The following is a 23,432-nucleotide window of genomic DNA, read 5'->3' on the forward strand; positions in this document are numbered from 1 at the left end:
GAGGAGTGATTGCTGGGCTCCTTGCTGAGATATTTGTATCATCAATAGTCACAGGTGAGGTGCCAGAAGATGGAGGTTGGCTAACGTGGTACCACTATTTAAGAAAGGTGGTAAGGACAAGCCAGGGAACTATAGACCGGTGAGTCTGACGTCAATGGTGGGGAAGTTGCTGGACGGAATTCTGAGGGACAGGATTTACATGTATTTAGAGAAAGACAAGGACTGATTCAGGATAGTCAGCAAGGCTTTGTGCATGGGAAATCATGTCTCACAAACTTGATTGAGTTTTTTGAAAAAGTAACAAAGAGGATTGATGAGGGCAGAGCGGTGGACATGATCGATATGGACTTCAGTAAGGCGGTCGACAAGGTTCCCCATGGGAGACTAGTTAGCAAGGTTAGATCTCATGGAATACAGGGAGAACTAGCCATTTGGACACAGAACTGGCTTGAAGGCAGAAGACAGGTGGTGGTGGACGGTTGTTTTTCAGACTGGAGGCCTGTGACCAATGGAGTGCCACAAGGATTGGTGCTGGATCCATTACTTTTCTTCATTTATATAAATGATTTGGATGTGAACGTAGGAGGTACAGTTAGTAAGTTTGCAGATGACACCAAAATTGAAGGTGTAGTGGACAGCGAAGAAGTTAACCTCAGATTTCAAAGGGATTTTGATCAGATGGGCCAATGGGCGGAGGAGTGGCACATGGAGCTTAGTTTAGATAAATGCGGGATGCTGCATTTTGGGAAGGCAAGTCTAAGTAGGACTTATACATTTAATGGTAAGATCCTAGGGAGTGTTGCTGAACAAAGAGACCTTGGGGTGCAGGTTCATAGCTCCTTGAAAGTGGAGTCGCAGATAGATAGGATAGTGAAGGCGGCATTTGATATGCTTTCCTTTATTGGTCCAAGTATTGAGTATAGGAGATGGGAGGTCATGTTGCAGCTGTACAGGACGTTTTAGGCCACGTTTGGAGTATTGCGTGCAGTTCTGGTCTCCTTTTTATTGGAAGGATGTTGTGAAGCTTGAAAGGGTTCAGAAAAGAGTTACAAGGAATTTGCCAGGGTTGAAGGATTTGAGCGATAAGGAGATGCTGAATAGGCCGGGGCTGTTTTCCCTCGAGTGTCGAAGGCTGAGGGTTGACCTCTAAGAGGTGCATGGATAGGATAAATAGACAAAGTCTTTTCCCTGGGGTCGGGGAGTCCAGAACTAGTAGGCTTAGATTTAGGGTGAGTGGGGAAAGATATAAAAGAGACCTAAGGGGCAACGTTTTCATGCAGGTGGTGCGTGTATGGAATGAGCTGCCAGAGGAAGTGGCGGAGGCTGGTACAATTGCAACATTTAAAAAGGTATCTGGATGGGTATATGAATAGGAAGGGTTTAGGGGGAAAAGTGCTGGCAAATGGAACTAGATTATGTTGGCTTTTGGTTGGCATATACGAGTTGGACCAAAGCATCTGTTTCCGCGATGTACATCTCTATGACTCATGGTCCGAATTCTCCTCCCAAGTGCAACAGTGATTACATTTCTTTCAAATCAGTGTACTGCATTCACTATTCCCAAGATAATCTCCTCTACATTAGCAAGATTAAAGAAAGGCTGCTTTGCAGACCACGTCATTTCAATCCATAAGTGTGACCTCAAGTCTATACAGTAGTTACTTTCCATTTTCAGTGTCTGTCCTATTCTAATCATTCTATCCTTGGCCTCCAACAGTGTTCAAGTGAAGTTCAACACAAGCTCAAGGAACTTAATTTTCAACTCGACATTTTACAGCCTTCAGGGCTCAATACTGAGTTCAAAAAGTTTAGAAATTAAGCCCTGGTCGCACTTTTGCTTTGTGTTCTTCTCTCTCTTGGTTATCTCATTTAATTTTCTTTCAGATGGCAGCTATTCGGGATCCTGCCATTCACACCTCTTTTCGATGCATTTTTATTTTTTCTCACCATTCTTTCTTTGCTTTTTTAAAAATTTATCATGATTCTAACCTTTCCTAGATCTGATGCAAGATCAAGTGCCAACAATGTTTCTCTCTCCCCAGATGTTTTCAGACCTGCTGAGTATTTCCAACATTTCATTCTTATTTCAAATTTCCAGAAACCACAATATTTTGCTTTAAGTATTAAGGTGAATTCCTTGCTCCTACCCAATACAGACTGCTACCTTTCCAGTTAATGAAAGTTAAATTCCCACAGGTTTCAGTAATAGAATGAAACTGACATTGAATCTCAATGAAATGAGGCACAATCTACTCATCTACCATTTCATCTTGATCGATTAACATGGATACTCTCTGAACTGATATATAGGAGTTATGAACATCTTAGGTGACAATAAAGACACCCATTTCCGAAACTATACGTAAGTTGATCAGATCTTATCAAGCCTCGTAGTGATATCTTTACTGCTCAGGTAGGCCATTTAGGATTGAGATGAGGAGTAATTTCTTCACTCACAGAGTATCACAGAAAGTGATTAAGGCCAAAACACTGAATGTTTTTAAGGAGTTGGATACAGTTCTTAGGGCTACAGAGATCAAAGGATAAGGGGAGAAAGTGGGAATAGCGTACTGAGCAAGATGATCAGCCATTATCATATTAAATGGCTGACCAGGCTTGAAAGGCCGTATGATATACTCCTGTTCCTATTTGCTAAGTGTGAAGGGGCAAGATTCTAATATAGCAGTGATAAGCAGATGGCCTACATTCAAGTCCACTTCCATGCCTATATCTGCAGTATGGAACCAGGTTTTCATTTCTGATCTGTGAAATCAAAGAAGTGATAAACATTGAACTGTGCACCCACCTCAATGACTGATAGCCACTGTTCAGCAGAAACACTGAGGGCCTGAAACTGTTTGTCATTCACACAATGCATGTTGTTTACAACCAGTGCAGAAGCCCCAAATATCTCACTAGTCCGACATAAACCTGGGAAAAAAAAGCAGACATCAACCAGCAGGTTAACAACACAACACTCAAAAATAATAGACATTGCAAGTATGGGAGAGGGAATATTTAATTACCTGCTTTCAGCTCATCTCTATTGAAGCATCAAAAATAAAAAGCTATGCAAAAAGCCTGACAAAACTAAAAAAGGGGTCAGATGTTTACATTACTTTAAATTCAAGAATTTCTTGAAAGCCAACATATAGTTCTTAAGTTATTTCAGACAAATTACACTTGCAAGGGAGGGGCATATTGCACTGAAGTACAAACAGTGTGCCTCAGGCAAAGCTTGATTCCTCATTCTAGGAGTTCCTGACTTCGAGCATGTTGCTTTAGGCAAGAAGAGTAAATAACTTGCATTCCATTGTGATTTTCAAGACCTCAGGTGCTCAAAAATGCTTTCCAGCCATTTAAATTCTGTTGAAATGTAGTCACTTTGTACTTAAGAAATGTAGCATCCAATTGGCACACAGCAATGTTCTACAAACACAGATGTGATAACATCCAGATCATTTGTTTCAGTTCTTTTGTCAGATGAATTTTGGCCAGGATGCAAAGATCTTCTTTGCTCTTCTTTGAAGCAGTCTCATGAGAACTTTCACATCCACCCAAAAGAGCAGATCCTTGCTAGTTTAAGACCTCATCCAAAAACTGCACCTTTGATAACGTAATACTCCTTCAGTGTTGCAATGTTGTGCCAGCCTAGATTGTGAGCTCACATTTGCCTTAAACCTGCAACCTTTTATGTTGGAGACACGAATGAAATATTGAGCATTGGACATATGTTCTCCATGGTTTGGTTATGGAGCAAAGTTTGATCAGGCAGTTATTTGTGCATATTCATAATGATAGAGACACATGGGAGTAGATCTTCCCTTTCTCTTAACTACAACTAGTAAGTTGGATGGGAGACCTAACAACAGAGATAAATGCTACAATAACAAAAAATAGGAAATCTTACAACTCTTACTTACTCCTTAACTTTGCAATAAGTTGTAAGAAATATCAATTTTAAGAAGGGATTCCACATAAAGAAAAAAAAATATTTTAACGAACGTCCCAATATCTGCATAAAGCACTAGGTACTTAAATATCATTGCACTTTAAGAGCAGGTTTATACATAATTGTGCAGATGCAGAAGAGCTACAGGGAGAGGCTGAACAGGCTGGGGCAGTTTTCCCTGGAGCGTCAGAGGCTGAGGGGTGACCTTATAGAGGTTTACAAAATTATGAGGAGCATGGATAGGATAAAGAGACAAAGTATTTTCCCTGGGGTCGGGGAGTCCAGAACTAGAGGGCATAGGTTTAGGGTGAGGGGGGGGAAGATATAAGGGGTAATTAAGACCTAAGGGGCAACTTTTTCACGCAGAGGGTGGTACGTGTATGGAATGAGCTGCCAGAGGATGTGGTGGAGGCTGGTACAACTGCAACATTTAAGAGACATTTGGATGGGTATATGAATAGGAAGGGTTTGGAGGGATATGGGCCGGGTGCTGGCAGGTGGGACTAGATTGGGTTGGGATGTCTGGTCGACGTGGACGGGTTGGACCGAAGGGTCTGTTTCCATGCTGTACATCTCTATGACTCTAAGTAAAACAAATGTAATGGCTGAAGGAATTTTTATGAGTCATTGTGCTCCAAGGCTCGTGCATTTTTTTTACTTACTAACAAATTTTCCTTTTGTCTTCTCAAGCCATTATTTCTTTTGTTTTACAGGCATCAAATAAGTGGGTAATAAACAATCATGAGGTCTGATAGTCGAGTTTCAGCAGGTTATTCCACTGCATTGAGCACCATAGTCAACATTAAAATTTATACTCATCATTCTTCAATAGGGACAAGCAGCCAAAACATGCCAATTTTCACTTGCATAACCAAGGGAAAGCAAGGAATATTGTAGCATTCCTACCATTACACTGGCTGGAAACAGATGAACCACTAGAAAAACAACGAAATCCAAACATTCCTATTGTGCATGACTCAGCCACTCAATAAAGAAGCTGACTGAATAACTGGAAAAACTTAATGGAGCCAAATTTCTAGAATGTGAAGATATTTTTAATGTTCAATGTATTATAACTTCATTTGAACAGAATGATGCTGACAGCAGAGGGTTTAAAAAAGAGTCAGGGGTGACATGCATGACTTAAAACTGTAAACACTGAGAGTGATTTTAAAGATACATTTGGAGCAAACAATGCAATTCATATGTCCACAATAAAACAATATCACCTAACATGTAATTACAGAGATATTTGTTGAATAAAATTTAATCCAACACCACACATCAACAGGTCTTTTTTTTAAAACGGGAAGTGCAAAGCTAAATAAATAATTCCAATGAGAAGATTACAAGATTATGTTTTAACAATTTGTTCAGAATGTGGACATCACTGGCTAGATCAACATTTATTGCCTATCCCAAATTTCCCAAAGGGTAGTTCAGAGTCAACCTCTTGCTGCATTCCTTCTGGAGTCACATCTATGCAACCAAATACAAAATAAAGTCAAATAAACTACAGATTGCTCAAAGCAGCAGACATAAATGGCAGCTTTAAAAAAATCTTTATACTATGATAAAGCAACCACCTCAAAAGTTAACAGAATTGCGAAGTTAATTCCTAAAATTTCAGAACATCAGTTATCTGAATTAAACCCAAACAGAATGCCTAAAATTAAATCAGATATATTAAAAGTCCACCGAACTGTGGCAAAGCTATTCACATCTGGAAATTCAATCAATTCAATTCAGAGCTTTACAAGTGTTTCAATGAAGAACTGGCAACTGCAGCAGGAACACTTCTTTTCTTATCCACAAATAGAACACTATGATTTTAATTGTCTAGTGTTATACAATTTGAAATGTTTATTTCTCCTATAAAAAATTAATGATTTAATATGCATCGCTGGATTTTTAAATGCTTATTTCATACTAGGGAGCAGGAACTCACTACTGTAGTTTGTAGTAAATGGAAGTTGATTTAAAAAAATGAAATGACCAAAAAAAAAGGAAAAAAAGTGGGGTTTTTTTAGATCAAGCTAAAGGAACAACAACTGCAAAAATAAGTTGCTTCTTGATTTGTTCAATGACTTCCTTAGATTTCTGGATCTCATTTGGAGGCAGACATGATAGGGGCGTTGAAGAGACTTTTAGATAAGCACATGAATATGCAAGAAATGAGGGATATGGACCAAGGGCAGGCAGAAGGGATTAGTTTAATTTGGCGTCATGTTCGGCAAAACATCGTGGGCCTAAGGGCTCAATCCTGTGCTGTATTGTTTCATGTTCTGTTTGTCACCCACTTTTCCCCCAACATTTGCTACACATTTACACTTGGACATCAAACCGAAATTCCCAGTTCAAATGGGAGGGAACAGCCGTATTTTGACTGGTTTTGGATTTCATTCATCACAAAAAATAACTTGGTCACAGATCTTGAAGAAATAACATTAAGCAAGGATATTCAATTTTTGATTATGATAAAAACATAGGAAACAGTGGGACAGATAAGCAATTTGGACCTTGAGAATGCTCTGCCATTTAATATGTTTAAGGATGAACTTTTACAACTCTACTTTCTGCTTTATTTATTTGGAAGACACAGTAGGGGTGGGAGAGGCAGGGGATAAACCGATACTGGAACAACAGCCCTTCCTGAACTGTTTCAAGATTTGCCTGTCGTTTCTATATCGACATATAGAAACATTAATTGACTAACCAAAAACATGGAGTGACATGATGCAGTTTAGTATTTTTGCTGCCACAAATTCAAAAGCTGGAGCCAATAGTGGCAGGAGTTCTACATTCTGTTCATTTAGAAAAAAAATTCTGCAAAATAGAAAAGAGACTAATTCTTGGAAATATTGGATGCTGGGAAGATGTTTCCATTGACAGGAGAGACTAGGGCCCAAGAGCATAACCTTAGAGTAAAAGAAAAACCTTTTACAATGGAGATAAGGAGAAACGTCTTCAGCTAGAGTGTGGTGAATCTATAGAATTCACTGCCACAGAAAGACGTGGAGGCCAGGTCACTGAACATAGAACAATACACCACAGAACAGGCCCTTCGGCCCACAATGTTGTGCCGAACATTTGTCCTAGCTTAAGCACCTATCCATGTACCTGTCCAATTGCCGCTTAAAGGTCACCAATGATTCTGACTCTGCCACTCCCACAGGCAGCGCATTCCATGCCCCCACCACTCTCTGGGTAAATAACCTACCCCTGACATCCCCCCCTATACCTTCCACCCTTCACCTTAAATTTATGTCCCCTTGTAACACTCTGTTGTACCCGGGGAAAGTCTCTGACTGTCTATCTATTCCCCTGATCATCTTATAAACCTCTATCAAGTCACCCCTCATCCTTCGCCATTCCAATGAGAAAAGGTCTAGCACTCTCAGCCTATCCTCGTACAACCTATTCTCCATTCCAGGCAACATCCTGGTAAATCTCCTCTGCACCCTCTCCAAAGCTTCCACATCTTTCCTAAAGTGAGGCGACCAAAACTGCACACAGTACTCCAAATGTGGCCTGACCAAGGTCCTGTACAGCTGCAACATCACCTCACGACTCTTGAATTCAATCCCTCTGCTAATGAACGCTAATACACCATAGGCCTCCTTACAAGCTCTATCCACCTGAATGGCAACTTTCAAAGAGCTATGAACATAGACCCTAAAGATCCCTCTGCTCCTCCACCTTACTAAGAATCCTACCATTAACCCTGTATTCCGCATTCTTATTTGTTCTTCCAAAATGGACAACCTCACACTTGACAGGGTTGAACTCCATCTGCCACTCCTCAGCCCAGCTCTGCATCATATCTAAGCCCCTTTGCAGCCGACAACAGCCCTCCTCACTATCCACAACTCCACCAATCTTCGTATCATCTGCAAATTTACTGACCCACCCTTTGACTCCCTCTTCCAAGTCTTTAATAAAAATTACAAACAGCAGAGGCCCCAGAACTGATCCCTGCGGAACTCCACTTGTAACTGGGCTCCAGGCTGAATATTTACCATCTACCACCACTCTCTGACTTCGATCGGTTAGCCAGTTCTCTATCCAACTGGCCAAATTTCCCACTATCCCATGCCTCCTGACTTTCCGCATAAGCCTACCATGGGGAACCTTATCAAATGCCTTACTAAAATCCATATACACTACATCCACTGCTCTACCCTGATCCACATGCTTGGTCACCTCCTCAAAGAAGTCAATAAGACATGTAAGGCAAGACCTACCCCTCACAAATCCGTGCTGGCTGTCCCTAATCAAGCAGTGTCTTTCCAGATACTCATAAATCCTAACCCTCAGTACCCTTTCCATTACTTTGCCTACCACCGAAGAAAGACTAACTGGCCTGTAATTCCCAAGGTTATCCCTATTCCCTTTTTTGAACAGGGGCACAACATTTGCCACTCTCCAGTCCCCTGGTACCACCCCCGTTGACAGTGAAGACGAAAAGATCATTGCCAATGGCTCTGCAATTCCCTCTCTTGCTTCCCACATAATCCTAGGATATATCCAGTCAGGCCCGGGGGACTTGTCTATCCTCAAGTTTTTCAAAATGCCCAACACATCTTCCTTCCTAACAAGTATCTCCTCTAGCTTACCAGTCCATTTCATACTCTCCTCTTCAATAATATGGTCCCTCTCATTTGTAAATACTGAAGAAAAGTACTCATTCAAGACCTCTCCTATCTCTTCCGACTGAGTATATTTAAGACTGAGATAGATAGGTTCTTGATTGTAAAGGGGTTCAAGGGTTATGGGGAGAAAGCAGAAGAATGGGGTTGAGTAATTTATCAGCCACGATTGAATGGCAGAGCAGATCTGATGGGCTGAAGGGTCTTATTTCTGCTCCTATGTCTTATGGTCTTATGGTGTGTTTGTGCAGGAGTTGGATTGACCAAATGATAATTCTAACCAGAAAGCTCCAATTTTGAGCACAAACAAGGTACTGATTTCCTGCATTCTATGGATCAACCACTGTGGACAAAATAAACTTATCTATCTCACTTAATACTAACATCAGATATGATTTAATCTCCTCATGCAGAAGAAAGAGTATGACCAAACAATAGCTGCTGGATACGTGATGTTCCCTTTCATGTCCTGGCATTTATTATGGAGGCATGAACAACAACAAATAAAACAAAGCCAAAACAAAAAAGTCAAAGCACCACAGGTCAGGGACCAGTAGGTAGGTGGATTTGCTCTTCAGTAAGCAATTTAACTTCTTCATGTCTTTCATCACCTCCCTCACAAAGGTATACAAATAAATGTGCCAACATGGATGCAAGAAACCTAAGGCACAAACTGAACCCAAAGCTCTGGGTAGGATGAGACTTGCACTGAAAAACAACAGGGAAGAACACTTTTGAAACATAAAATATATCCTCACCTCCCAGGTTAGTAGACTTGTCAATAAGTGATGCCACTATAATTAGATTGCTAACAGATGATTTTCCAAAGTTTGTGGTTTGTTGCTGACAGATCAGTTCCAGGTCTTTATCCGGGATGCTATTCTTCAATGGCATTATCTTCTTTTGTATATCGGTCCACTCAATATCTTGACTTACTTCAACGTGGTCATAACCTGTTCAACATTCGCAAACAATAGTGAACCTTATTTGAGTGACTGATTTATTAAGCAAGCACTCTGCACATAAAGGTTAGCTTTGTGATGACTATTAACATTTCTTCATCAAACAAAGGATCAACTGGCTCTTTTGTCAGAAGCCTGAGAAAACAACACTAAGATGAACAGTAATGGACAGTTAAAAAAGGAAAATAAACGATCGTCATAAACAATAAAATCACAGCATATGCTTCCATCCTTATAGAGGCTAATGCTGAGCAGTTAGATTTTATACCGTATTTCCCCAACATTAGCACTGGTTTCAAAGCCATATGTACTTGATTTGACAATCTGCACACAAACTAGCATAAATCTTACTGAAAATAGAAAATGCCAAAAATCATAACGGTCAGGCAGCATCCATGCGGAGACAGCAAGCTAAAGCTGAGTCCAGATGACTGCTCAAATGCTCTGATGAAGAGTCTTCTAAACTTGAAACATTAGCTTGCTCTCTCTCCATGGATGCTGCCAGATCCGCTGCGATTTCCGCTGTTTTTTGTTTTCAGTACAGATTCTAGCATCGGCAGTAATTTACACCTGTTAAAATTTCTATTACTTTGCAATGGATTCTAACACCTTCCAAGGCCAGAATCAGACAGATTATCACTTTAGAGGTCCCAATCACCAATGTAGGATTTAAATGACATCCTATTTGGAAGTTCAGTTTTAACACTGCCGAGTACATTTTCCCCTTTGATCTTAACATCATAAGAAAAAACAGAACTTAAATACAATGACTGAAAAAAATTGAGACTGCTTTTATTTGAAGAAAGGACATTAACTGGGAGTGAGTTTCGAAAAGATTTTGAAAATAACTGGGAGATCTGAACATAAAGGAATGGGATGAGTTAGATAAGAACAGTCTGTTATTATTGACACTTACGTAAAGGCCCAAAAGGAGGAAATGTATTTATTGTAGCCAGACAGGCCACCCTAAATAATGAACTTTTGGTGGACAATAATAAGGTCAAAGTGGAGTTACAAAAGATTAGAGCATGCTGACTAAATGACTTTGCTAATCCACATGATGCAGAATCCAGGCAGGCTGCAGCTACCCATAGACGGCTTGCAAATAAATTTGACAGTTGCAGCCCCTGCAATATACACCTGAAGGTGGACTTGAATGGGACAACGAAATGTCGCCTTTGGGACAATCAGGAGCAGTGAGCCATTCCCTAGACACAGAGGCGCCTAGCACCTTTATTTGGAGGAGGTTACCTGCACCCAGCACCTCCCATAATGGACATCTAAGGGCCACTTTGCCATTAATGTGCCAACACCTTGGTTGGGTCTCATTGATCAGGGCAATCAAACCTGATCAGGAGACTCAGAAGGATAAGAACCGCCGCAAAACTCCACTCAGCATGGTAACTCGAGAATAACCACTGAAAGGGAAGACACCACCAAGACCATCAGAAGAAGAAGAAGACATCACCATGTGAGCTCGGCCAAGTTCTAGCGTAGTGGTAGATGATCATGCAAAGTTAAGTTAAAGCATAAGATAGTCTGTAGTGTTTTTCGTTAGTTTATAGCATACTTTATTGTTCTAATATTAATTGAATTCAATAAATGAAAACTATTGTTTAAAAGCATCAACACTCAGTTCATTTGCTGAAAATAAGAATTTAAACACACCATGAGGCAGGTACAACGTTATTATATATATGCAATATACATGACCATTTAGAAAAAAACAATATATCAGATAAATAAATCAAAACTTCCGTAGCAGTCGAATTGATGCCTTTTTACATTGGTATGACATAGTTTGGGGTGTGCTGCAAAGAACAACTATGAAGCAAAATATATTTGATTTACACCCATGATAAGAACATAGAAATAGGAGCAGGAAGAGGGACTTTGATCTTCATGCTTGCTCTGCTATTTAACATAAATAAGACTGATCTTCTACAACATGACTTTGTTAATTTATCCCCATATCACTTAATACCCAAAAAAACTATGAAGCTCGGTCTTCAATATATTCAAAGATTGAACATCCAAAGGCTTTTAAGATAGAGAATTCCACAGACACTTTTTGAGTGAACCAATTTCTCCTCTCCTCAGTAATAAATGGCCATCCCTGTATCATGATATTGCAGCATTATGTTCTAGGCTCCCAGCTGGGCAAACACTTGTTTTCGGAATAAGCCCCTTAAGAATTTTTAAATTTTCATTTCGATCACTTCTCTGTAGTTCTAAATCACAGGAAATATAGACTTCGCCCATTCACTCTCCTCATAGGAGAACTGCTCACCAGAGGAACTAATTTCAGAAGCTTTTGTTGCACTCCCTCTAAGGCAAGCATGTCCTCTAACAAAATAAAAAGAAGAATTGTGGATGCTGGAGATCTGAAATAAAAACAGAAAATGCTGTAGAAACTCAGCAGGCCTGGCATCATCTGTGGAGAGAGAAGCAGAGTTAATGTTCTGAGTGCAGTGAGCCTTGTCAGATCTAGAAGCAGTTGCGAAATGATGGCATTTATGCTGAAGGTAGGAGGGGCTGGAAAGAAAGGAGTGAATCGAATAGATGGAGGCAATGCCTATAGACAGAGTAAGGAAAAAAAGGAAAAGTAGACAATGAGAATGTTGATAAACCAGAAAAGAAAATGTTGAATGGGTGCTAACAGGAAGGGTTAAAAGTTGAAAGTGAGTTGGTTGTGCTGGGAGAAACCCATAGAGAAGCAGTGACTGTGGCAGTGAATAATGGACATGGAGTAAGATGTTCACATTCGACTACATAACTCACAGCACCTGCCCAAATCAGCATAAATACAGTTTCTCTGCTGCTTTCAGTTCTGACAAAGGGTCATTGGACCTGAAACATTAATCTGTTTTTCTCTCCACAGATGATGCCAGGCCTGCTGAGTTTGTTTCATGTTATCTGCCAAGTAAGAGCAACAAACCCGAGTACAGTGCCCAAGGTGTGCCTTCACCAATGTCATATATATTTGGATTCAACTTAATTCCTTTTGAAAAGTCGGGGGAGAGAGCAGACCAAGGGAAATGCAGAGGATTGTTAGAGCATGGAGTGCAATGCCAGAGAGAATCAATGAAGTAAGGATTATGGGATTTTGAGTTTAAAAACTTATGGTAAGGAAAGGAAAAGAATTGAGTAGTGGGATTAGTTTGCACTATTCTAGCATAAAGACATGAATCAAATAACATTCTGTTTGTGTGGCTTGAATGGTCTCTGGTGAAGCAGTCCATGTTCAACTGTAACAGGATCTGAACAACATCCAGGCTTGGGCTAGTAACACTCATGCCACAAACGCCAGGCCAATAAGAGACAATCTAACCACCCCTCTTTTATATTCAATGACATTATCATCACTGAATCCCCCATTAATCAACATTCTGGGAGTTACTAAGGAGAGGATTGATCCCATTGGATTGTTCCTTATGCAAACCATCAATATCACTTGGCAGAATGCCTCATCAGGAGAACTTTCCAACGAGAACCAAGACATGGCTTGGCTGATGGTGATCACTGTCTGTGAGATCCTTCATTTACGCCCACATTCTCTCTGCCACCACAGGCTGTCCTCGAAGCAAGAGACTGTCACACATCTCCTTTTGGAATGTGCCTTCGCAAAGGAAGTCTGGAAAGAGCTGTTCATTCTGGCTGTTACCCAGAGATGCACACTCAGACAAACATTGACTGCACCTAGAGGATCATCAACTTGGAGAAAAATGCTCTTTGTTCTGCCTAAACTTGTAGGTATTCCAGAGCAAGGAGTTGACCTTGACTGAGTGCTGGAGACTAGCATATTTCAAGGTCCAAAACTACATGCTGAGGGACACACGAAAGCTTAGGGCAGCTGCCATCAAAGCGCAGTGGGGAAAGACCACCGTCTGAGGTCTTTCAGCCGAAACGCAATAGGGGTATGTTCGGTTATCATCCTCCCAAGTGACTCAAATGCATATATATATTGTCTTGCATAAGCTAGAAATGCTTCCAGTTTGCTTGTTATACAGATGTAAGGACTTAACAGAATTGAACTGCTCTAGTGACTATACATGCATATGAAAATTTTTTATAAATAAAGTATATTTTTGAAATAAAACAAATTGACAGAAACTGAACTGTACTTGCCAAATAAATGTAGGGGCTGCAAAAAGGTCTGAGGCTCAGAATACTGCAGTGAGTAAATCACCTTCTGACTCCTCAAAGCCTGTCCACCATCTACAAGGCACAAGTCAGGAGTGTGGTGGAATACTTTCCACTTGCCTGGATGGGTGCAGTTTCAACAACACTCACAAACCTTGACACCATTTAGAACAAAGTAGTCTGCTTGATTGGCATCACAGCCACAAAGAACCAGTCACTCACCACCAATTGCCAGTAGCAGCAGTGTAAGATGCATGGCAGAAATTTGTGAAAGATCCTAATACAGCACTTTTCAAACCAATGAACAATTCCATCTAGAATAAGGGCAGCAGATTCAAGGGAATACCACCACTTGCAAATTTTCCTCCAAATCTTGGTTCTTGACTTGGAAATATACTGCCATTCTTTCAATGCTTCAATTCCTTCCCTGTTCAACGATGTAGCTCATCACCTTTTCATGGTGATGAGGGACAAGCAATATATACTAGCCCACCAATGATGCCCACATCCCATGAGTGAATTAAAAAATTGGACTTTTGATCTGTAAAATGACAAATTCAATTCAAAAAGTCCAAATAACTGAAGAACCTAGAAATCAATAGTATTTTCAAGCTTTGTTTCAACTTAAAATTTTGTTTTTATTATTTGGCTTCAGGGAATACTGCTAGAACTGAAATGTGTCTCCTAAACAAACATATTAATTGGCAGAACTTTCTTGTCATAATAACTGCTGCAGTCCTAAAGTTCTATCACCATGTTTCTAGTTTGAGAACTGATCTCTTTTTACTGTAAGGACGTTGATTTGCATTTCACATTATTTGATTCTTGTATTGCTTGAGGATTACCAAAGTATGTCTTATTCCACATTTAGCATTTTGAATTAAAGCTCAGTCAGATTATATTTGCTGGACTGAAAACTAAACATGCATTAGTAAAGCCCAGTGGATGATGAGAGAAAGTCAAATTACAGCTTGCAAAATAGTTCTGTACATTGCTAGATATTTAAGATGTTATTGGAGAAATTAAGCCAAATTTCAAAGAAATCAAAGCTAAACTTGGCTTTGTATTTAAATTTTAAAGAATGGAAATGATTGAATCAAAACAGAGCAGAAAGTTTATTTAAATTAAACCAGTAACAGTCAAACGTATCAAGTCTAAGTGAAACTTCAGAACCTTTAACATTTCAGGGCATTGGAGAAGCCAAAAAGCAAAAGATTCATATTAACTCATGAGACTATAGTGGGAGTACAGTTCTGGACACCGCATTATAGGAAAGGTGTGAATGCATTGGAGGAAGTACATAAGCGATTTACAAGAATGGTTCCACGAATGAGGAACATCAGTTGTCAGGATAGATTGTAGAAATTAGGATTGTTTTCCACGGAGAGAAGCAAGTAGTATGGTTATCAAATGCACAGAGTCTGGAAATGCAGAGGAGGCAGGTTCAATTGAGGCATTCAAGAGGGCATTAGACAATTATTTGGATAAATATGGTATACCAGGTTATTTGGATAAAAGCAAGACATTAAAATGAAGTATCGATACTCATTTAAAGGACAGTAGAGGCATGAGGGGTTGAACAGTCTCCTTCAGCACTATATCAATTCTGGGCTTGTGAATTTGAGAACTCTATAATCATTATCTCCTCCATTCTTCTGGATATTTTCACAAGAATTTGAAATAAAGTTTTGCCAAAAAAAAACCTGCCCCAATGATATTCTGGCTGGAAAATGCAGGTGAACCTCTGGAGAGAATTAGGAAGGGCTTAGCCACAGTTTCACCTCTCCAATCCTCAGTATTCAAATTAACAATCAGGCTCAGAACAGTCATCATGCAAGTTTAGCAACACTCATGGCTTCAGGAAAAGTGTGAGAAAAATGATTGCAATTAGGAGGCAAAAGGGGACTTCAATTACCATCCACTATTTTAGCTTCGAGAGTGATTCCTGAGGGATCAAGAAGGCTCCAATAACTCATGGGAACAGCAAGAATTTTGTCAGTGCCTTTCCCTGCCCCTGCAATCATTTCCCCATATCTCCCACTCGCTATAATCATTTGTTTTGAAAGTCTGTACCTCATTATAACATGCAAAATAGGCGGAGTAGGATATTCAGACCTTCAAGTCTACTACAACATTCAATTAGATCACAGCTGATTCATCTACTTTAACATCATAGAAATTTGCTAATCTAATTTCACATCTACACATCAACTTTAACATCAAAAGAAGGGTAGCACAGTGGCTCAGTGGTTAGCACTTCTGCCTCATAGCACTAGACAAATGGATTAGCCTTGGGAAATGCAGGGTTACAGGGATGGGGTAGGACTGGCGGTAGATCGCTTTTCAGAGGGTCAGTGTGGACTCACTGGGCGAAATCATCTGCTTCCATATTGTGGGGGTTCTATGCTTCTATAATTTTCCTTCCCCATCTCTATATTTTTGTTCTGTAAAAATCTATCAACTTCAGCCTTGAACATATTCAACGACAGAGCTGCCACAGTACCCCAGGGCAGAGAATTCCAAAGATTCATCAGCCTCTGAAGAAATTCCTCCTAATTTCAGTCCTAAATGGCTTTCCCTTATTCTGAGACTGCATCCCTTGGCTCTAGGATTTTCAGTCAGCGGAGACATGGTGCATTTACTTTGTCCTTCTAAGAATTTTGTAACTTGAATTGGGAAAAAATACACATTGTATACAATACAGTTTGCCCTTGTCCATTATATAGGTAATTTCAGAGAACAGTTAAAAGCCAAGCACATTGGGAAATCAGTTGACTCTTCAACAATCTTTTATTTTCAAGGTTACCTTTACTAAAAATCAAATTTTAATTTAATTATTTGCATTTAAATTCCCCAATTAGTCTGCTGGGATTCAAGCTGGGATTTCTGTGCTATTCACTGGAATACTAATGCTTAACAAATCCATTGTGCTTTGGTACTGTAGCAAATTATTGCATCCCTTCATCAATTTTACTTTTAAGCCCTGTACACTTTCTATTACACAGATAAAGAGGCGTCAAAAAGCACCTGAATCCCTCAATATCCAATTAGATGGCAATGTTATTTTTAACGCAAAACTGAATGCTGCTCCAAATGTAAAATTAACATAGGAACTTGATTGTAGATATGTTATCAATCATGTAAAACTTCTCTGAGCTATGAAATTCATTCTGCTGTTCAAACCTAAACTAAATAAATATCAAAAAGTGAATAAAAATATCAAAATAAGCAGAATTATAAGAACTACAAATGGATATGAAAACGTCCCAATTTAAAGGATGTGCATTGAGTAAATCGTGTCAGAATTATTGTTGGGGTTTCACAAAACTCTCAATGGATCTCTTAACAATGGGAAGTAAATAGAATGTATTCAGATTTGCATTTATATGACCTCAGGAAAAAATCTGAAGTAATTCAATACATAATATCTTTGTTTATGAGCACCTGGGATGAATTAATCATTTGGAATATTGACTATTTTGTGACACATCTCAATTTCAAATCTATGTGCATCTTATAAGATTTCCAATTGCCCTTTTACTCTTGTGGTAAATGAAAATGATCAGATTGGATGTTTAACATCTGCTGCAATGCTGATCAATGCAGGTCTTTTGAACATTCAGGTGATAATTCAATTAAACTATCATGCATTCAAAGCCACACACAGCTTAGAAATGCCAATGTTTTCCAAAAAAAGGTAGCATCTGGCCACAAATGCCGTCCAAGGTAAGCCACTGGGACTGGACAGATGGAGTACAATGGGCTCTGATGATGATCTAATTTTTATATTTTTCTTGACACGGGTATTTCCCAGTACAATCACTTCTGAAGTTAACCCAGTAGCTCGTGACAGGATTACTAAAATCCAGAGATATTGGCAGGTTATTTAAATGTTATAGCATAATAACAAGGCCAACATATGTAGTCTTTTTTGGCCTAAGGATCAGATTATTTAGTGACAGGTGTTCACTTCGAGAGAGTAAGAGCGAGTTAAAATTCATTTTAAAGCCCAAGGTCACTGACAATCAACCTTCTAAGGATCTGAATATAATTGTATAATGTATTCCTTTGATCTCTGGAGTGTCATTTTGAATAAGATCCAGAAATAGCTTGATGAGCCAAACCGTCTCCATCATCTGTACTTATTACTGATTTTTATGCTGAATTCAAGATGTCTCCACTCACATCAAATTCTACTCACCTATCACAGCTATCCCTCCTGACTTAAACTCTAACTTCATTCCCCATCACCGTTGGTGATACCTGCAGCTGCCTGGGCTCTATCGTCCGGAATATCCTATCTTAATAATCAGGATGCAAGATAGCAGTACCTGATATTGACTGGAAGGGTGATTAATGCGGCCAAGTGATTGTATGTTGAACACTGGAACAGAGCAGGACTAAGTACTGGCACCTGTAGCCAGCTCTGCCATTCAGCCAAATTGTGGCTGATCTGATCTGTGAAACTCATTATCACAGAACTTGTGGAGGCATGAGTGTATTTATTACAGGAGAAAGTGAGGACTGCAGATGCTGGAGATCAGAGCTGAAAATGTGTTACTGGAAAAGCGCAGCAGGTCAGGCAGCATCCAAAGAGCAGGAGAATCGACGTTTCGGGCATGAGCCCGAAGAAGGGCCTGAAGATTCCTGAAGAAGAGCTCATGCCCGAAACGTCGATTCTCCTGCTCCTTGGATGCTGCCTGACCTGCTGTGCTTTTCCAGCAACACATTTTCAGCTGTATTTATTACAGACATAGATAGGTTCTTGATTGGTAAAGGAATCAAGGGGTACAGGGAGAAGGCAGGAGAATGGGCTTGAGAAACGTAATACGCATGATTGAATGGTGCAGCAGATCCAATGCGTCAAATGGCCTAATTCTGCTCCTATATCTTATGCTATTACGGAGGCCGCAGCACTGACCCTTAAGGTACTCCAACAGTTACAATTTACCAAAGTGAAACTGGCTCTTATGTTGACTCTATTTCCTGTAAGTTAAGCAATCCCCTACCATCCCCAACATCAGTATCCTGTGTGGCTCTCAGTGACTTCATAACACTGGGGTTAGCTTACTGGTAAGCCATTAACAATGAAATCTATCTGTACATTAACGATGGTTACTACCTATACAGGCTAAGTACGTTCTTTGGAAATTTGCATAATGAAGGGATAGTCAACATGGCTTTGTGCGTGGGAAATCATGTCTCACAAACATGATTGAGTTTTACTGAAGGAGTAACAAAGAGGTTTTATGAGGGCACAACGATAGACATGATCGATATGAATTTCAGTAAGGCGTTCAACAAGGTTCCCCATGGGAGGCTGGTTAGCAGTTAGAGCTCATGGAATACAGAGTGAACTAGCCAAGTGGATACAGAACTGGCTGAAAGGTAGAAGACAGAGTGTGGGTTGTTTTTCAGATTGGAGGCCTGTGACCAGTGGAATGCCACAAGGATCAGTGCTACTTTTCACTACTGTTCATCATTTACAAAAACAAGTTGGATGGAAACATAGAGAACATAAGAGAATGATCAATGAGAAGGTAGGGCCAATCAGGGATAGCTGAGGGAACTTGTGCATGGAGTCTGAGTAGATAGGGGAAGCCCTAAATGAGTTTTTTTCTTCAGTTTTCAGCAAGGAAAGGGAACTTTAAATGAAAACTTAGAGGAGCTGGGATACAGTCTTGACCAGATCAAGATTGATGAAGATGATGTGTGAGAAATTTTGGAAAACATTAAGATTGATAAGTCCCCAGGGCCAGACCAGATTTATCCTCGGCTGCTCTGGGAAGCGAGAAAGAAGGTTGCTAAGCCACTGGCGAGGATATTTGCCTCCTCACTCTCCACAGGAGTTGTACCGGAGGACTGGAAGGAGGCGAATGTTGTTCCACTTTTCAAGAAGGGTAATAGGGAAATCCCTGGCAATTACAGACCAGTCAGTCTCCCGTCTGTGGTCAGCAAAGTTGTGGAAAGAATTCTGAGGGATAGGATTTATGACTATTTGGCAAAGCATAGTGTGATTAAAGGCAGTCAGCATGGCTTTGTGAGGGGCAGGTCATGCCTCACAAATCATATTGAGTTCTTTGAGGAGGTGTTAAGACAGGTCGACGACGGTCGAGCAATGGATGTAGTGTATATGGATTTCAGCAAGGCATTTCATAGGGTTCCCCATGGTAGGCTCATTCATAAAGTCAGGAGGCATGGGATACAGGGAGATTTGGCTATCTGGATTCAGAATTGGCTGGCTGACAGAAGGCAGAGAGTGGTTGTAGATGGAAAGTATTCTGCCTGGAAGACAGTGCTGAGTGGGGTCCCGCAGGGCTCTGTTCTTGGGCCTCTGCTCTTTGTAGATTTTATAAATGACTTGGATGAGGAGGTTGAGGGGTGGGTTAGTAAATTTGCAGATGACACAAAGGTTGGACGTGTTATCGATAGTATAGAGGGCTACAGCAGGCTGCAGCGCAACAGACAGGATGCAGAGCTGGGCTGACAAACGGCAGATGGAGTTCAACCTGGATAAATGCGAAGTGATGCATTTTGGAAGGTTGAATTCGAATGCTGAATATAGGATTAAAGTCAGGATTCTTGGCAGTGTGGAGGAACAGAGGGATCTGGGTGTGCAAGTACATAGATCCCTCAAAGTTGCCACCCAAGTGGATAGGGTTGTTAAGAAAGCATATGGTGTTTTGGCTTTCATTAACAGGGGTATCGAGTTTAAGAGCCGCGAGGTTTTGCTGCAGCTCTAAAAGTCCCTGGTGAGACCACACTTGGAATATTCTGTCCAGTTCTGGTTGCCCTACTATAGGAAAGATGTGGAGGCTTTGGAGAGGGTGCAAAGAAGGTTTTACCAGGATGCTGCCTGTACTGGAGGACTTGCCTTATGAAGAAAGGTTAAATATGCTCAGATCTTTCTCTCTGGAGAGAAGGAGGAAGAGAGGAGACCTGATCGAGGTCTACAAAATAATGAGAGGAATAAATAGAGTTAATAACCAGAGACTTTTCCCCAGGGCAGGATTAACTGGTACGAGGGGTCATCGTTTGAAGATATTAAAAGGGGGGTATAAAGGAGATATCAGAGGTAGGTTCTTTACGCAGAGAGTTGTGAATGCATGGAATGCGTTGCCAGCTGAGGTGGTGGGGACATTTAAGCGACTGCTGGACATACACATGGATAGCAGTGAGTTGAGGGGTGTGTAGGTTAAGTTACTATATTTTACATTAGGATTAAGTCTCAGCACAACATTGTGGGACTAAGACCCTGTTCTGTGCTGTACTTTTCTATGTTCTATAGGAGGTATAGTGAATAAGTCTACAGATGACACCAAAATTGGAGGTGTAGTGGACAGTGAAGAAGGTTACCTCGCATTACAACAGGATCTCGATCAGATGGGCCAAATGGGCTGAGAAGTGGCAGATGGAGTTTAATTTAGACCAATGTGACGTACTGAAGAGAAAATAAATCTTAGCAGGACTTATACACCTAATGGTAAGGTCCTTGGGAGTGTTGCTGAACAAAGAGACCTTGGAGTGCAGGTTCATAGCTCCTTGAAAGTGGAGTCGCAGGTAGATAGGATAGTGAAGAAGGTGTTTGGTATGCTTTCCTTTATTGGTCAGAGTATTGAGTACAGGAGTTGGGAGGTCATGCTGTGTCTGTACAGGACATTGGTTAGACCACTGTTGGAATATTGCGTGCAATTCTGGTCTCCTTCCTATCGGAAGATGTTGTGAAACTTGGAAGGTGTCAGAAAGGACTTACAAGGATGTTGCCAGGGTTGGAGGATTTGAGCTATAGGGAGGGGTTGAATAGGCTGGGGCTGTTTTCCCTGGAGCATTGGAGGCTGAGGGGTAACCTTATAGAGATTTATAAGATCATGAGGGGCACAAATAGGATAAATAGGCAGGTTGTGAGAGTCCGGAACTAGAGGGCATAAGTTTAGGGTGAGAGGGGAAGGATAAAGAAGAGACCTAAAGGGCACCTTTTTCACAGAGAGTGGTGTGTGTGTGGACTGGGCTACCAGAGGAAGTGGTGGAGTCTAGTACAATTGCACCATTTAAAAGGCATCTAGATGGGTATATGAAAAGGAAAGATTTGGAGGGATATGGGCCAGGTGCTGGCAGGTGGGACTAGATTGGGTTGGGACATCTGGTCGGCATGGACAAATTGGACTGAAGGATCTGTTTCTGTGCTGTACATCTCTATGACTCTAAGTAATTAATTAATTGTTATTATTAGTAGTAATTATTAAAGAGGGACAGTATTGTGCATTGATACAAAAATACCAATGCATGGTAATATATTACCTATTGGTTTCTAAAATGGCTGAGATTTGGGCTAGTGGTATCAACTGCCAACATGTGCATTAGGTTATGAACTAAAAAATAAATTAATTGGTGTTTTAGATGTGTAAATAGGAATCTTCTTATTTTTTAACTTTGGTGAATCCAACTAGTTTACCTTCAGGGCAAAACTAGCCACACAAGACTCAGATGCCCTTTGTAACAGTTGTAGCATAGTGTAAAAACCTCCTTGCAGACTGTGGATGTAAAAAATGTAGGCTTGCCACTGGACACAGTTATACACATATATACTTTAATATTCAGATTATAAACATATAGATCCATTGTAAAATTTAGAGGAAGCAAAATAAGTTGTACCTTTATCTTGTTGAATCCAGTCTGTTAACTTCACATCACAAAGCTGATTCCTCGAGTTAAATACATTAACTGAAGAACTGGAGGACATGAGATTCATAATTCGGCTGAATTTCCAGGCAGGAATCCATTCATCTTCTATAACATCTGATAACCTTGGAAAGATGTAAAATATTGCCTATAAGATGGAGCAGGAGAAGAACAAGAGGAGCTTAGAGACCAGGGTTGTCATCTCAAGTTCTTTTAAAATAACAAAGTAAAGGGACAGAATTTTTTTAAAAATCAGTACTCTTTTATTTTTAAATCAATTGTACTTTATCTTGATTAATTGTCAGTTTAATAAATACTATGCCTATTTTCCTCTAACACTGAAATCCATGGCCTCAACCAATACCACTGCCAGACTTCAATTAGTTATTGCTGATTCTTTACAATGATCAAATGCTGCAGTCAATGTTTTACTGTTTGCATAACTGGAATGATAAATTTCCAAACATACTCAAGCATTCATGTTTGTATGAAAGTGAGAAATAGAACAGGTAAGCTCTTTGACTTTTTGGATTGTTGTGCCATTCAATTAGATCATGGCTGATCTCTGTTGCAAGTCCAATTTCCCAGATCATTTATGTAGAACTGAAAATAAGTAACAAATTTCTTTCGTTTGGATGGCAAACATTTGCTACGCTTTCCAGCAGTGGACTAAGACTTTATTTAGTATGATCCTGCAGCATCAGTATTCCAACATGGACAAAGCCAAGTCAAACACTGATGCATTCATGATGAACTTCCAAACTCTCACAGGGTATGATTGCATTTAACAGACAAAAGAAGAAAGCGAGGAGGCATGCACAGGTGGGAGGGGGGGGTATTTGGAAGTGAAGCTGGTGTAATTAAAGATCCCACATAGTCTGTTTTTGTCATGTTGATTGAGGGATAAATATTGGCCAGGATATTAGAGAGAACCCTCCTGTTTTTCTTCAAAAACAGCCTTCAGATCTATTATACCTATCTTCGTGAGCAGACAGCTCATTAGTTTAATATGTCATCTGAAAGATGGCACTTTTGGCCCTCAGTATC

At 40.2% G+C, this 23,432-nt stretch overlaps 1 protein-coding gene across 7 annotated transcripts in view; it reads right to left on the bottom strand.

The window, feature by feature from the left end:
* The window catches only part of LOC140482788 (probable methyltransferase TARBP1), a 179,343-nt gene that overhangs the window by 35,293 nt on the left and 120,618 nt on the right, over nucleotides 1–23,432 (bottom strand). For 2 of the 7 annotated variants that reach the window (XM_072580400.1, XM_072580399.1), the window contains 3 exons: nucleotides 22,359–22,533; nucleotides 9,360–9,554; nucleotides 2,807–2,931 (listed from right to left, as the gene is read on the bottom strand). In XM_072580400.1, coding sequence (XP_072436501.1) covers nucleotides 2,807–2,931; nucleotides 9,360–9,554; nucleotides 22,359–22,533 — 495 coding nt within the window. Of the gene's footprint in view, nucleotides 1–2,806; nucleotides 2,932–9,359; nucleotides 9,555–22,358; nucleotides 22,534–23,432 lie in introns of those variants that run through there. The other 5 variants (XM_072580401.1, XM_072580403.1, XR_011961789.1 and 2 more) reach the window with 4 other exon arrangements.

Source organism: Chiloscyllium punctatum, chromosome 11 (genome assembly GCF_047496795.1).
Source record: "Chiloscyllium punctatum isolate Juve2018m chromosome 11, sChiPun1.3, whole genome shotgun sequence".
NCBI classification, from domain to species: domain Eukaryota; kingdom Metazoa; phylum Chordata; class Chondrichthyes; order Orectolobiformes; family Hemiscylliidae; genus Chiloscyllium; species Chiloscyllium punctatum.